The sequence below is a fragment of the Pleurodeles waltl genome, chromosome 11, assembly GCF_031143425.1.
Source record: "Pleurodeles waltl isolate 20211129_DDA chromosome 11, aPleWal1.hap1.20221129, whole genome shotgun sequence".
Lineage (NCBI taxonomy): Eukaryota > Metazoa > Chordata > Amphibia > Caudata > Salamandridae > Pleurodeles > Pleurodeles waltl.
Genome location: NC_090450.1, coordinates 912,072,075 through 912,087,037, shown reverse-complemented (window position 1 = coordinate 912,087,037; position 14,963 = coordinate 912,072,075). Strand labels below are relative to the sequence as shown.

At 45.0% G+C, this 14,963-nt stretch overlaps 1 protein-coding gene across 3 annotated transcripts in view; it reads left to right on the top strand.

Annotated features, from left to right (window-relative positions):
- Positions 1-14,963, top strand: part of ATP2A2 (ATPase sarcoplasmic/endoplasmic reticulum Ca2+ transporting 2) — a 263,413-nt gene that overhangs the window by 156,417 nt on the left and 92,033 nt on the right. For all 3 annotated transcript variants that reach the window (XR_011199488.1, XM_069214880.1, XM_069214879.1), the window contains exon 14: positions 2,741-3,076. Coding sequence is in view for 2 of the 3 variants with exons in the window: in XM_069214880.1 (XP_069070981.1) it covers positions 2,741-3,076 (336 nt within the window). In the remaining variant the exon portion in view is untranslated. The remainder of the gene's footprint in view (positions 1-2,740; positions 3,077-14,963) is intronic.

Sequence of the window (14,963 nt, the reverse complement as noted above, 5' to 3'; positions counted from 1 at the left end):
TACCAGTTACAAGGGACTTATCTGGATGCCAGGGTCTGCCAATTGTGGATACAAAAGTACAGGTTAGGGAAAGAACACTGGTGCTGGGGCCTGGTTAGCAGGCCTCAGCACACTTTCAATTGTAAACATAGCATCAGCAAAGGCAAAAAGTCAGGGGGCAACCATGCCAAGGAGGCATTTCCTTACAGGCTCCATATCAATTTGCTGGAGCTCCGGGCGATCAGGCTTGTGTTGAAAGCATTCCTTCCCTCTCTCAAAAGGAAAGTGGTGCAGGTGTTCACGGACAATACTACTGCCATGTGGTATTGCAACAAACAGGGTGGAGTAGGGTCCGGGACCCTTTGTCAGGAGGCACTACGCGTCTGGACGTGGCTGGAACATCAGGGCATTACCCTAATGGTTCAACATCTGGCGGGTTTCTTCAACGCCAGAGCGGGCGCACTCAGCTCTCGATTCACAGCTGATCACAAATGGCGTCTTCATCCGGAGGTGGCGCAAGGTCTCTTTCAGCAGTGGGGAGAGCCTTAGATCTGTTCGCCTCTGCAGAGAACACGCAATGTCAGCTGTTTTGCACGTTGGCGTTTCCAAGGCGTCACTCGCTCGGAGGCGCTTTTAGTCTCGAGTGGAACTCTGTCCGCCTTTCCACCTATACCTCCTCTCCCCAGAGTTCTCAAGAAAATCAGGAACGACCGGGCCCAAGTCATCTTGGTGGCTCCGGACTGGGCACAGAGAGTATGGTATCCAGAGCTATTGAGCATGTCCATCGATCCTCCACTCAGACTGCCTCTTTGGGTGCATCTTCTGTTGCAGCAACAGGGGACGGTTCTTCACCCAAACCTGTCCAACCTCTGCCTTCATGCGTGGAGATTGAGCGGCAACAGTTGACGGCTTTTGTCCTTCCACCCGAAGTCTGCAATGTTATCTTGGCAGCCAGGCGTCCATCAACTGAAACTGTATAAGCCTGTTGTTGGAACAAAATTGTGGCATAGTGTACCATCAAATCTGTTGTTCTCCCCCCTCTATGTGAGGTTCTTCTGTTCATTCTTTCTTTAGCCCAGCAGAGCTCTGCGTTGGGCACCCTTAGAGGTTATTTATTTGCCATTTCGGCCTTTCTTAGGCTACCTGATCAGCACTCTTTAAATCTCCTATTGTGAGTAGATTCCTAAAATGCTTACCCATTTATTTCCTCCCACTCCATTTATCGTGCCTAAGTGGGACCTTAATCTTGTACTTACTTATTTGATGCGTACCCCCCCCCTTTGAGCCAATGCATAATTGTCCCTTGCAGCTCCTCACCTTCAAACTGTCTTTCTGGTCACTGTCACCTCTGCTCGCAGGGTAAGTGAGCTAAAGGCCCTTTCCTCAAAGCCTCCATACTTGTCTGTGCACCCTGACAAAGTTGTGTTGCGCACTAGGGCTTCCTTCCTTCCTTCCTAAGGTGGTTACACCCTTTCATGTAGGCCAGTCCATCACTTTGCCTACTTTCTACACACCTCCACATCCTTCCCATGAGGAGGAGAGACTCCACTGTCTGGACCCAAAGAGCGTTGGCCTTCTTCCACAATCGTACTAAAGATTTCCAGGCAGGCAATCAACTCTTCGTTGGGTATGTGGGTGTGAAAAAAGGGAAGGCGGTGCAGAAGTGTACCATCTCTCGATGGGTGCTTCTTTGCATCAAAATGTGCTATGCTTTGGCCAAGAAGCAACCTCCTGAAGGCTTGCATGCTCATTCAACCAGAGCACCTGCTGCTTCCACGGTGTTAGCACGCGGAGTTCCTGTCCTGGATATCTGCTAGGCGGCTACGTGGGAGTCCCTGCACACGTTTGCTAAGCACTACTGCCTGGTCAGTCCGGTCCATCGAGACAGCTATTTGTCATTCGGTCATACAGGACTTTCTAGTATGATCTTGGTTCGCAGCCCACCACTGAGGATGGCATTGCTTGGGTATCTTTTCTAAGGTAAGGAATCTGCAACTAGAAGTCTCTATCAGATGTACAAGTTGCTTACCTTTTGGTAACAAAATATCTGGTAGAAACATATATTCTAGTTGCAGATTCCTTACCACCCACCTTCCCCGCTTGCAAACTGATTTCTAGGGGCAGGGATTCCCCCTTTCAGGTCCTTAGCTCTGGCGCACCATTCTCAGTGTTCTTTGGTGTGGAAAGTCGTTAAAAGAAACTGACGTCACTGTGTGAGGGCAGCATCTATATACTACTCCCGACGTCATCACGGTGACTACGATTCCCGCGGAGTCGACCGATGCCACCTACCGACGCACAAGGGTATTGTTCTAAGAAAAATCTCCAGATCCTGTCTGACGCCTGGGGGAAATTCTAAGGTAAGGAATCTGCAACTAGAATATCTCTACCAGATATTTTGTTAGCGAAGGTAAGTAATTTGTACGATAAGTGGGTGATTTTTATTTTGAGACCGTTTTTGGATCCAGTGAAGCAGGGGCTCAGGTGTAGCTATGGTCTTCGAGCATAGCAAATGTTTTATCTTTGTGGTATATCTATATTTTTATGATTGGTTATAGTACTTCAAGAAGAGGCTATTGGACCAACTGATATAATCTGGCAAAGCTAACTTTACTCATTCCTAGATATGATATACGTCTTCCTTTGTTTTTCTTGGTCTTAATTCAAAGGCCTCCTTACCATTGAGAATACCTGAAAAGCAGTTAATGTCACATGGCCTGCTGATACTGTCTGACAACTACAACTGTTTTTCTCTTTTCAGACCAATTTAACATTTGTAGGTTGTGTTGGCATGCTGGATCCTCCTAGAACAGAAGTAGCAATATCGGTGAAAATGTGTAGGCAAGCTGGAATTAGAGTCATCATGATTACTGGAGACAATAAGGGAACGGCAGTTGCCATTTGTCGTCGGATAGGTATCTTTCGGGAGGATGAAGATGTCTCGGAAAAAGCTTTCACTGGCCGTGAATTTGATGAGCTTTCTCCAGCTGCCCAGAGAGATGCCTGCATGAATGCCCGCTGCTTTGCCCGTGTGGAGCCTTCTCACAAATCGAAGATTGTTGAGTTTTTGCAGTCCTTCGATGAAATCACAGCTATGGTATGTTCCTTTTAATTGTGGATATTGTTAAATTCCTTGATTGTCACCCAAATCATACAGTATATCTTTTGGTATCGTTCAAGATATGAAAACACACTATGATAATAGGTTGTAGTTTTGGTGTATGAGCCTATTCTATATCCTATTCGAATGCTGTTACCTTTACTTTTGGGCAGTGATCAGACACACAGCCTCTACCCATTCACAACTACAAACAATTCCCCAATGCATGTCCCCTTTCTTTGAATTCATTATTACACTGGTGTGTTTGGAAATTATGTCCGGTATTCTTCCACTTGGACATCTAAAAAAGAATATCCACATCAGTCTTTGATAGAGCACATTTGGATCCAGGTTGTAAAGAATGCAGGTTTTCAGATGCTGTATTTCATTGCTTTTTTTTTGTTTGTTTTTTTTTGTTGTCTTTACGGTGTGAAGAGAATGACCGTTGAAAGATATTTAGGGCCTGGCTTAGTTGTCATTGAAAGTTTACATTGAATGATGCACACAGTGTGTGCGTTATGTTTTTCATCATACACTAAACAGAAGCATAAGTTCCTTGTTTAAAATGTAAACGGGTAGAAAATTTGAGTGAACTTGCTATTCTCTGCTACAGTCTGCGGATTATGGCATCCTCCTATCGTCCTATAGGCACACTATCCAGTTTAGGCAGAGCTTTCTGGGAAAGAATCCTTTGTGCTGAAATGCTTGAAGTATACAGTGACTTTGCAGATTAAACTTTTCAGTCAAATGCATGACTCAGTGGTAAATATACCAATTTGCAACATTGATAACATCTTTGACATTAAAGTGCATCAGTGGGCGACAAGAATAGCTCACTTTTGTAATCAATCTATCTCTAACAACACTGAAACAAACTTAGACATGGTGTTGAAAATCATCAGAAAACATTTTAGCTGCACAAGTTCTTGCAAAGGAACAAAATGGCTTTATACAATGCCTAAAAAGTCTACATTATTCCATTAAAGGGCAGTAATAATCAAACATTGAGTTGGGCACTGTGGAAGGCCCAATTTACCTTCACTATATGGCATGCTATAGGAATTGGAGACATAAGATGATTATTTGACTCAGGAAAAATTAGAAACAGTACAGATTCCTCTCAATCTTAGATAGAAAAATATCCTGCCTGATTGCACATTATACTGACCTCATTAGGAAGATAGACTCCCAGAGCAGCAGATACATATAGGATACAAATGTAGGAGGAACAGGAAGATGCATGTTTTTAATGAACCTCTGCATCACGTACATAAAAGTATCTGCCTTACGTGGTTCCTAAAAAAAATAAAAAAATGTTCAGCTACTCATCTGGCAGTCTAGGTCCCGATGGGAAGAAAGATAGCAGTTTTGAGCAAAATGTCAGAAGCAGAGGCGGTACATATTCTACACCTCATAATCAATCATTATAGACAGCAAACTGGATGTGCCTGCACAAGTCAACTCATCTTGCTTTCACACAGTAAAGATGACAAGGAAGATATTCAAATGGCTTCCAAGCAACACCAGAAAAAAAATATGCTCACTGCCTTAATACCAGCAAGTTGATATGCGGGGACCCCTTTTACACCTGTCTCACCACGAAAGTCATCTGAAGACTACAAATCATCCAAACTTGTGGGCCACTCTTTCTCAACCTCTCAGACAGTATATGCATCACACTGCAACTCAAGAGCTCCACTGGCTCCCAAATACACCCAATTCAAACATCTCACTCACACATTCAAGGCACCACACAACTTATGTCGTAATTACCTAAACAGTCTCATCACCTTCCGCCACCCACCCATATCCCTCTGCAGGACTCCTACTCACACACATTCCATGCAAGCACCGAACCAGAGCCGGAGGACAGGCCTTCCCTAACATCCCTAAAACATGGAACAAATTCACACTTCACAACAAATTATATCCACATAAGACACTTAGATGGGAGCTGCTATAATTAACTAAGACAGCAGAAAATCTGCCATTTCTGAAACCGATTCCCCATTTTAGATCCGTCACTTACTGTAAGAACAGTTATGACATTGGTGGGGATGGTATCTCCTACTTATGTAGTGTATTCAGGGTCACAGGCGACCTGATCAAGCTGTTGTAACTTAGGACATACAAAAATGGTTTGTCATCTGCACCAACTGAGTCATTGGGTGAAACTGTATGCCTACAACTACTGAAATTGAAATTGGTTCTTTTTAGCTGTGAAGGGTTTTCAGACCAAGTTAAAGGGAGTAAATGGTACAAGTACCCGCAGGCAGCACTGCCACAATTTTTACATCCACAAACAAAATGAACAAATTCTAACCATTACGCAACTTAGTACAGGATATGTGCCATTGGACAGGTCAAAATATTTGCTTAGTAGCAAATTTAGTGGAGAAAGTCAAAATACAAGCAGGTGCATTATAAGGCATCGGGATATCTCCTAAATGGGAATTTGATCATTCCATTGTAGGAGAGCTCTTTCCAATATGGGATACACACCAGCTGTAGGTTTGTTTGTAATAAAAAGGGCAATACCACATGTCCAGGTACTAAGTCACGTGGAAATACATGGTTGCTGAAGAAGTTCAGGAAATGTGGTTACGCTTCCTGCTCCCCATCACTATGACCTTCACCATACCATTGATTTCACTAGTCCTAAACAAATGCTGAGCATCTCAGATGACCATGATTCTAATAGCACCTCAGTGGACATGCCAGAGATGGTGTTTGTCTAATCCAAATGGTTGCCAAACAATGGAATAGGTCGTAACTGCCTTACCTTCTGAGATGCAATAGGGGTGAGATATGGCTTTTAAAGATAGAGCCTCGGTTTTACACCATGGCTTCTGAAGTCTTAATTTGTGTGCTACAAATTATGTATGTCTTAAAAGGCAAGGAATCATGCTAAACTGATCTAAGTTGCTACAAAGTGTAAATAGTGGTCTCATGATGTTAGAATAACAATTTTAGTCTCCTAAGGCGAACAAAGTGACTCACTAGAGACAAATGTTTTTTGAGTTCACTCAAAGCTGAATTATCAGGAAAAAAGACCTAGCACATTCGCATCCAGAAGCCTAGCCAAAAAGGATTCTAGGAGGCTGCTGGGCAATTGAGGGGAGGAACGTCATGGAAGGAAAGGATGCAAAAATGAATCCTACTTTTTTTTTTTTTTTTTCAACGACAAATGAAAAAAGGTTTTTAAACCGGGTTATTATTTTCATTCTTCTGTTTCGAATTTAGGAAAAGACAGAAGATGTAGTGTTTAAATGGATAATGTTAGAAACATCCATCCATTTGATGGAAGGGTCTCTTGAAAGGTTTTGGGGATTTCCTGTGTAGATTGAGAGCTTCAGTGCTTTTGAATTAAATGAAGAAGACTGTAGGAAGTTGGCTCTGTATGCACTATTTCAATGTAAGGAATAGTATGCACAGAGTCCAAGGGTTCCCCTTAGAGGTAAGATAGTGGCAAAAAGAGATAATACTAATGCTCTATTTTGTGGTAGTGTGGTCGAGCAGTAGGCTTATCCAAGGAGTAGTGTTAAGCATTTGTTGTACAAACACACAGGCAATAAATGAGGAACACACTCAGAGACAAATCCAGGCCAATAGGTTTTGTTATAGAAAAATATATTTTCTTAGTTTATTTTAAGAACCACAGGTTCAAATTCTACATGTAATATCTCATTTGAAAGGTATTGCAGGTAAGTACTCTAGGAACTTTGAATAATCACAATAGCATATATACTTTTTACATAAAACACAATAAGCTGTTTTAAAAGTGGACACTTAGTGCAATTTTCACAGTTCCTGGGGGAGGTAAAGTAATGTTAGTTCTTGCAGGTAAGTAACCCACCTACGGGGTTCAAATTGTGGTCCAAGGTAGCCCACCGTTGGGGGTTCAGAGCAACCCCAAAGTCACCACACCAGCAGCTCCGGGCCGGTCAGGTGCAGAGTTCAAAGTGGTGCCCAAAACACATAGGCTTCAATGGAGAAGGGGGTGCCCTGGTTCCAGTCTGCCAGCAGGTAAGTACCCGTGTCTTCGGAGGGCAGACCAGGGGGGTTTTGTAGGGCACCGGGGGGGGGAAGGGGGGGGGGGACAAGTCCACACAAAAAGTACACCCTCTGCAGCGCGGGGGCGGCCGGGTGCAGTGTGCAAACAAGCGTCGGGTTCGCAATAGGATTCAATGGGAGACCAAGGGGTCTCTTCAGCTGTGCAGGCAGGCAAGGGTGGGGGCTCCTCGGGGTAGCCGCCACCTGGGCAAGGGAGAGGGCCTCCTGGGGGTCACTCCTGCACTGAAGTTCCAATCCTTCAGGTGCTGGGGGCTGCGGGTGCAGGGTCTTTTCCAGCCGTCGGGATTTTAGAGTCAGGCAGTCGCGGTCAGGGGGAGCCTCGGGATTCCCTCTGCAGGCGTCACTGTGGGGGCTCAGGGGGGACAACTTTGGTTACTCACAGTCTCGGAGTCGCCGGAGGGTCCTCCCTGAGGTGTTTCTCCACCAGTCGAGTCGGGGTCGCCAGGTGCAGTGTTGCAAGTCTCACGCTTCTTGCAGGGATTGCAGGGGTCTTTAAATCTGCTCCTCTGGATACACAGTTGCAGTCTTTGTTGAACAGGGCTGCTGTTCTCGGAAGTTTCTTGGTCTCTTGGAAGCAGGGCAGTCCTCTGAGGATTCAGAGGTCGCTGGTCCTGGAGAAAGCGTCGCTGGAGCAGTTTTCTTTAGAAGGCAGGAGACAGGCCGGTAGGACTGGGGCCAAAGCAGTTGGTGTCTTCTTTCTTCTTCTGCAGGGGTTTTTCAGCTCAGCAGTCCTCTTCTTTGGTAAGTTGCAGGAATCTAAATTCTTAGGTTCAGGGAAGCCCTTAAATACTAAATTTAAGGGCGTGTTTAGGTCTGGGGGGTTAGTAGCCAATGGCTACTAGCCCTGAGGGTGGATACACCCTCTTTGTGCCTCCTCCCAAGGGGAGGGGGGCACATTCTTATCCCTATTGGGGGAATCCTCTATCTGCAAGATGGAGGATTTCTAAAAGTTAGTCACTTCAGCTCAGGACACCTTAGGGGCTGTCCTGACTGGCCAGTGACTCCTCCTTGTTATTCTCATTATCTCCTCCGGCCTTGCCGCCTAAAGTGGGGCCGTGGCCGGAGGGGGCGGGCAACTCCACTAGCTGGAGTGCCCTGCGGTGCTGGAACAAAGGGGGTAAGCCTTTGAGGCTCACCGCCAGGTGTTACAGCTCCTTCCTGGGGGAGGTGATAGCATCTCCACCCAGTGCAGGCTTTGTTACAGGCCACAGAGTGACAAAGGCACTCTCCCTATGTGGCCAGCAACATGTCTCGAGTGTGGCAGGTTGCTGGAACCAGTCAGCCTACACGGGTAGTTGGATTAGGTTTCAGGGGGCACCTCTAAGGTGCCCTCTGGGGTGTATTTTACAATAAAATGTACACTGGCATCAGTGTGCATTTATTGTGCTGAGAAGTTTGATACCAAACTTCCCAGTTTTCAGTGTAGCTATTATGGTGCTGTGGAGTCCGTGTTTGACAGACTCCCAGACCATATACTCTTATGGCTACCCTGCACTTACAATGTCTAAGGTTTGGCTTAGACACTGTAGGGGCATAGTGCTCATGCACTGGTGCCCTCACCTATGGTATAGTGCACCCTGCCTTAGGGCTGTAAGGTCTACTAGAGGGGTGACTTATCTATACTGCATAGGCCGTGTGAGGTTGGCATGGCACCCTGAGGGGAGTGCCATGTCGACTTACTCGTTTTGTTCTCACCAGCACACACAAGCTGGCAAGCAGTGTGTCTGTGCTGAGTGAGGGGTGGCATAAGATATGCTGCAGCCCTTAGAGACCTTCCCTGGCATCAGGGCCCTTGGTACCAGGGGTACAAGTTACAAGGGACTTACCTGGATGCCAGGGTGTGCCAATTGGGGAATCAAAAGTACAGGTTTAGGGAAAGAACACTGGTGCTGGGGCCTGGTTAGCAGGCCTCAGCACACTTTCAATTCAAAACATAGCATCAGCAAAGGCAAAAAGTCAGGGGATAACCATGCCAAGGAGGCATTTCCTTACAAAGACTATTGTGAAGAACTAAAATGAATCTGAACTACATTTTCTATTTACTGAACACTTTGCTCTTGGGAGGAATATTATGATCTAAACAAGGGATCAAATGAATCAGAGCAGCAAGGTAGAACAAGTCTTAGGTTCCCCAGCCTTCATGCGTGTCAAGTCAATCATACTGTCCTTAATGCCAAATTGGGTTGTAGAAAAGGCATTTCCTTATGCTAATTCAAGATGAAATACGGATTTGACCAAGATATTTATATGGGATGTTACAGGGTCCCAGCTAGAAATGGTTGAAGAGTATGTGTTCTTGGGTGCCTGACACTTCTCACAAATCAAGAGGGTCCATATTGTTGAAGATTGTGCTTACTATACAGATTCTGCACCAGTTGTGGTGATCATATAATCTAGTTTCACTCTGATACAACAAAAAGACCACTTTTGTTCAAAATGGTTGAAATAGGTCTGCTGTAAAGTCTGGAAGACAGCCCTGTGCCTAAATTAAGTGAAATTGACAATATGCCAATGGGTATGATGGGAATTTTGAAGTGGTGCAAGCTGGATTGATCGTTTTTTAGTTTAGTAGAATCTCGTACTTTTTATGGGTGTGGAGAAATGCCATTACTGAATTGAATACTTGAGGAAAATTGGACATACCTGGAGTGGCTAAATTGGACCCTAGAGTTTGCACGGGCATGGCACTACAGAGTTTTCAAACTGAATGGCTAGCCTCATTGCCTACAAAGAGAGAGTGGTTTAGTTGGTTCTGGAACTCTGGAAAGGAGGCTACCTGGCATTTTATACGATTGTGACAAGACAGTAGCAGTTTAGTCATTATGGGGCCATTTCTTAAGGAAGACAAATTTTTAAGTTTTATACCACTATTCTTCACGCCCTATCAAAAGCAGTATGAAAATGGATTACAAAAAACTTGTAACCACTGTACATCAATCCTCTGCTGTGACACCTCACCATGCTTTCTGTGTAATTTCAAAGATTACAAATTAAATGTAGATTTAGAAAGACTAGTCCTGGATTGATAAAAAGGTGTATAGACCATCATCTGTAATTTCATGTTATGTGTTTGCTAGGAGACAGTTGCGCATTTAATGTTGCCTTTCTTTGCGCTTGCTTAACTTAGAAACCAAAGTTCGCTTTCTTCACCTGGTTGCAAAACAGTACTTGTTTGGTGAGCTGAGCTTCCCAAATAGATATTGTTTCTCTGCTGATATTTTAAACAATAAATGTATTTCTTGTGATAAATTAATTTTAATAAGAGCCCTTTTGGTTCAATTGCATTTAGGTGAAGTTGGTTTAAACGTATTTTTTTAAGTGTTACTTTATATTTAACCATGGTGGTGTGTTTTTGATGTTAGTGCATACAGAGCCAACTTCCTATATATACAATTTCAAAGTAAGGAATAGTATGCACAGAGTCCAAGGGTTCCCCTTCGAGGTAAGACTGTGGCAAAAAGAGAATACTAATGCTCTATTTTGTGGTAGTGTGGTCGAGCAGTAGGCTTATCAAAGGAGTAGTGTTAAGCATTTGTTGTACATACACACAGGCAATAAATGAGGAACACACACTCAGACAATTCCAGGCCAATAGGTTTTTGTATAGAAAAATATATTTTCTTAGTTTATTTTAAGAACCACAGGTTCAAATTCTACATGTAATACTTTGCATGAAAGGTATTGCAGGTAAGTACTTTAGGAACTTTGAATAATCACAATAGCATATATACTTTTCAAATAAAACACATATAGCTATTTTAAAACTAGACAGTGCAATTTTCACAGTTCCTAGGGGAGGTAAGTAATGGTTAGTTCTTGCAGGTAAGTAACCCACCTACGGGGTTCAAGTTTGGGTCCAAGGTAGCCCACCGTTGGGGGTTCAGAGCAACCCCAAAGTTACCACACCAGCAGCTCAGGGCCGGTCAGGTGCAGAGTTCAAAGTGGTGCCCAAAACGCATAGGCTTCAATGGAGAAGGGGGTGCCCCGGTTCCGGTCTGGCAGCAGGTAAGTACCCGCGTCTTCGGAGGGCAGACCAGGGGGGTTTTGTAGGGCACCGGGGGAGGACACAAGTAAGCACTGAAAGTACACCCTCAGCAGCACGGGGGCGGCCGGGTGCAGTGTGCAAACACACGTCGGGTTTCTAATGGAAATCAATGGGAGAACAAGGGGTCTCTTCAGCGATGCAGGCAGACAAGGGGGGGGGGCTCCGCGGGGTAGCCACCACCTGGGCAAGGGAGAGGGCCTCCTGGGGGGTCACTCCTGCACTGGAGTTCCGATCCTTCAGGTCCTGGGGGCTGCGGGTGCAGGGTCTTTTCCAGGCGTCGGGATCTGAGAGTCAGGCAGTCGCGGTCAGGGGGAGCCTCGGGATTCCCTCTGCAGGCGTCGCTGTGGGGGCTCAGGGGGGACAACTTTGGTTACTCAGTCTCGGAGTTGCTGGGGAGTCCTCCCTGAAGTGTTTTCTCCACCCGTCGAGTCTGGTTCGCCGGGTGCAGGGTTGCAAGTCTCACGCTTCTGGCGGGAAATGCTGTTGTCTTTAAGTTGCTTCTTTGGAAACAAAGTTGCAGTCTTGGATGAACAGGGCCGCTGTTCTCTGGAGTTTCTTGGTCCTTTTAGAGCAGGGCAGTCCTCTGAGGATTCAGAGGTCGCTGGTCCTGGGGAAAGCGTCGCTGGAGCAGTTTTCTTCCGAAGGGGGTAGACAGGCCGGTAGAACTGGGGCCAAGGCAGTTGGTGTCTCCGTCTTCTCTGCAGGGTTTTTCAGCTCAGCAGTCCTCTTCTTCTTAGGTTGCAGGAATCTGAGTTCCTAGGTTCTGGGGAGCCCTTAAATACTAAATTTAAGGGTGTGTTTAGGTCTGGGAGGGCAGTAGCCAATGACTACTAGCCCTGAGGGTGGGTACACCCTCTTTGTGCCTCCTCCCTGAGGGGAGGGGGGCACTTCCCTAATCCTATTGGGGGAATCCTCCATCTGCAAGATGGAGGATTTCTAAAAGTCAGTCACCTCAGCTCAGGACACCTTAGGGGCTGTCCTGACTGGCCAGTGATGACTCCTTGTTTTTCTCATGATCTCTCCTGGACTTGCCGCCAAAAGTGGGAGCTGTGTCCAGGGGGTGGGCATCTCCACTAGCTGGAGTGCCCTGGGGCATTGTAACACGAAGCCTGAGCCTTTGAAGCTCACTGCTAGGTGTTACAGTTCCTGCAGGGGGGAGGTGTGAAGCACCGCCACCCAGAGCAGGCTTTTGTTTGTCCTCAGAGCACAAAGACTCTCACCACATGGTGTCAGAAACTCGTCTCTCAGCAGCAGGCTGGCACAGACCAGTCAGTCCTGCACTGAACAATTGGGTAAAATACAGGGGGCATCTCTAAGATGCACTCTGTGCATTTTTTAATAAATCCAACACTGGCATCAGTGTGGGATTTTTTAATAAATCCAACACTGGCATCAGTGTGGGTTTATTATTCTGAGAAGTTTGATACCAAACTTCCCAGTATTCAGTGTAGCCATTATGGAGCTGTGGAGTTCGTTTTTGACTGACTCCCAGACCATATATTCTTATGGCTACCCTGCACTTACTATGTCTAAGGTTTTGCTTAGACACTGTAGGGGCATAGTGCTCATGCAGCTATTCCCTTACCTGTGGTATAGTGCACCCTGCCTTAGGGCTGTAAGGCCTGCTAGAGGGGTGACTTACCTATGCCACAGGCAGTGTGAGGTTGGCATGGCACCCTGAGGGGAGTGACATGTCGACTTAGTCATTTTCTCCCCCCCAGCACACACAAGTTGGCAAGCAGTGTGTCTGTGCTGAGTGAGGGGTCCTTAGGGTGGCATAAGACATGCTGCAGCCCTTCGAGACCTTCCCTGGCATCATGGCCCTTGGTACCAGGGGTACCAGTTACAAGGGACTTACCTGGGTGCCAGGGTTGTGCCAATTGTGGAGACAATGGTACATTTTTAGGTGAAAGAACACTGGTGCTGGGGCCTGGTTAGCAGGGTCCCAGCACACGTCTCAGTCAAGTCAGCATCAGTATCGGGCAAAAAGTGGGGGGTAACTGCAACAGGGAGCCATTTCCTTACAGTATAGTTTTGGAAAAAGCAACATCAACTATTTATAAATATGAATACATTTGAAATTGGACCAAGAAAGATGAGTTGGGTAGAGCAGGCAATGCAGACTTTAATAGCCACTTTTATGACCCCCTTTTTTAGTAATCTTAAATTCAAGAATGAAATAAAATTCTTCATGCAGTACTTAGCTGTATATCCGCACTAGTTGCAAAATATTCTTCACAACTTTTGGTGGTGCAAGAAATCCCACAGTTTGAAAACATCTGATGTGCAGTTCAGTTCAAATGTTTAATTTTGTTTTGTCTGATTACATTTTTCGTTCTAATGACTTAATTAGGTTAAGCATACAAGCTCTTTGATCTGTTGTAAGTATTGTGGACTTTTAACCACACCCATCACTTTCATTCGTTCGTGGGCTTGCCTTTCAAAAATCACTTGATATAATTGGCAAATGCTTTGTTTGTCCTGCCGTGGGGCGGTTTGGTTACCGCCTTGGACACTGACCCTGTTACAGGGATAATTGCACGACTGCTGATATAATTCAACATAGGCAAACTACTTTTTAGGGTCGAGCACACAAGCGCTCTTTCCCTGTTGTAATCTCTTTGGGCTTTTAACCACGCCCATGTCATGCTTGTCACTTTCATTGGTTCGTGGTCTTGCCTTTTTAAAATCCTCTTGATTTCATTTGTGAAAGGCATGCGTAGGTCATGCCATTTCAGGTGTTTAGCCCTCCTAGAGCGCACCAGCCGAGTACTGAAAACATGCAAGACTCCATGTTTTCAGCCTGGTTTCTGCACTACTTTATCTTTATATATTTGTTGGGTTTTACATAGCACAATCGTGCTTTTTTTTTTTTCTTTTTCTTTTTTTCTTTCAATCTGTTTGGCAAAAAAAGTCAGGAGTTTACAACGCTAATAGCTCTAACTTGACCCGTTGCGTTGCAAATGCTTGTTTTAGTCTGCGCTCAGAGCACAATCAGCAGTATAGTTTTCACATTATATGCACTATGATCTGCTTTGTTCACGTTCTTTGCAGCAGGCATATTAACCCTGTGTGCTATCTTATGACTCCAAGCTTCCAGTAGACAAAAGTATATTCTCTTGCTTGCCATGGCGCTCATAGTGCGAATCGTTCTACGTTACATGCACTCTGATCTGTTTAGTACACGCTCTTTGCAGCAGGCATATAAACCCTGTGCGCTACCTTACGATGACTTTGTCTTCCACTAGCCAGCACTCTGTGTGAACTCTATCGGCAGTATTGTTTCTACATTATATGCACTTTGTGACTTGCGTAGCACATGTTCTTTGGAGCAGGCACAATAAACCTCTCTGCTACCTTCAATCTTCCTCAAGAAAAAAATACGTTCTCTCTCCAGAAAGAACATTAATCATCAGAGTTACTGCGATATTTTTACATTATATGCACTCTGATCTGCTTTTACACATTCTTTGCAGCACACACATTCATTCTGTGACTTGTAGTTTTATTTTTATAACATGATACAAGTTGGAAACCAGCCCTTGTAAGTAGAATTCATAGAGTTGTCCAGCTCCCTAGTTCGATGCGTGATTCGCTCATTTATTTTGTTTTAGCTTTGCATTTTGGGACTTGCAGTTTTATTTTTATAACATGAACAAGCTGATAATACAAAGCAGGAACCTGACTACATGAACTACACACGTTTGAGTCTGTAGCTTGAGCTGTGTGTATTTATAAAACTAACCTCTGAGAGCTTACAGTTGA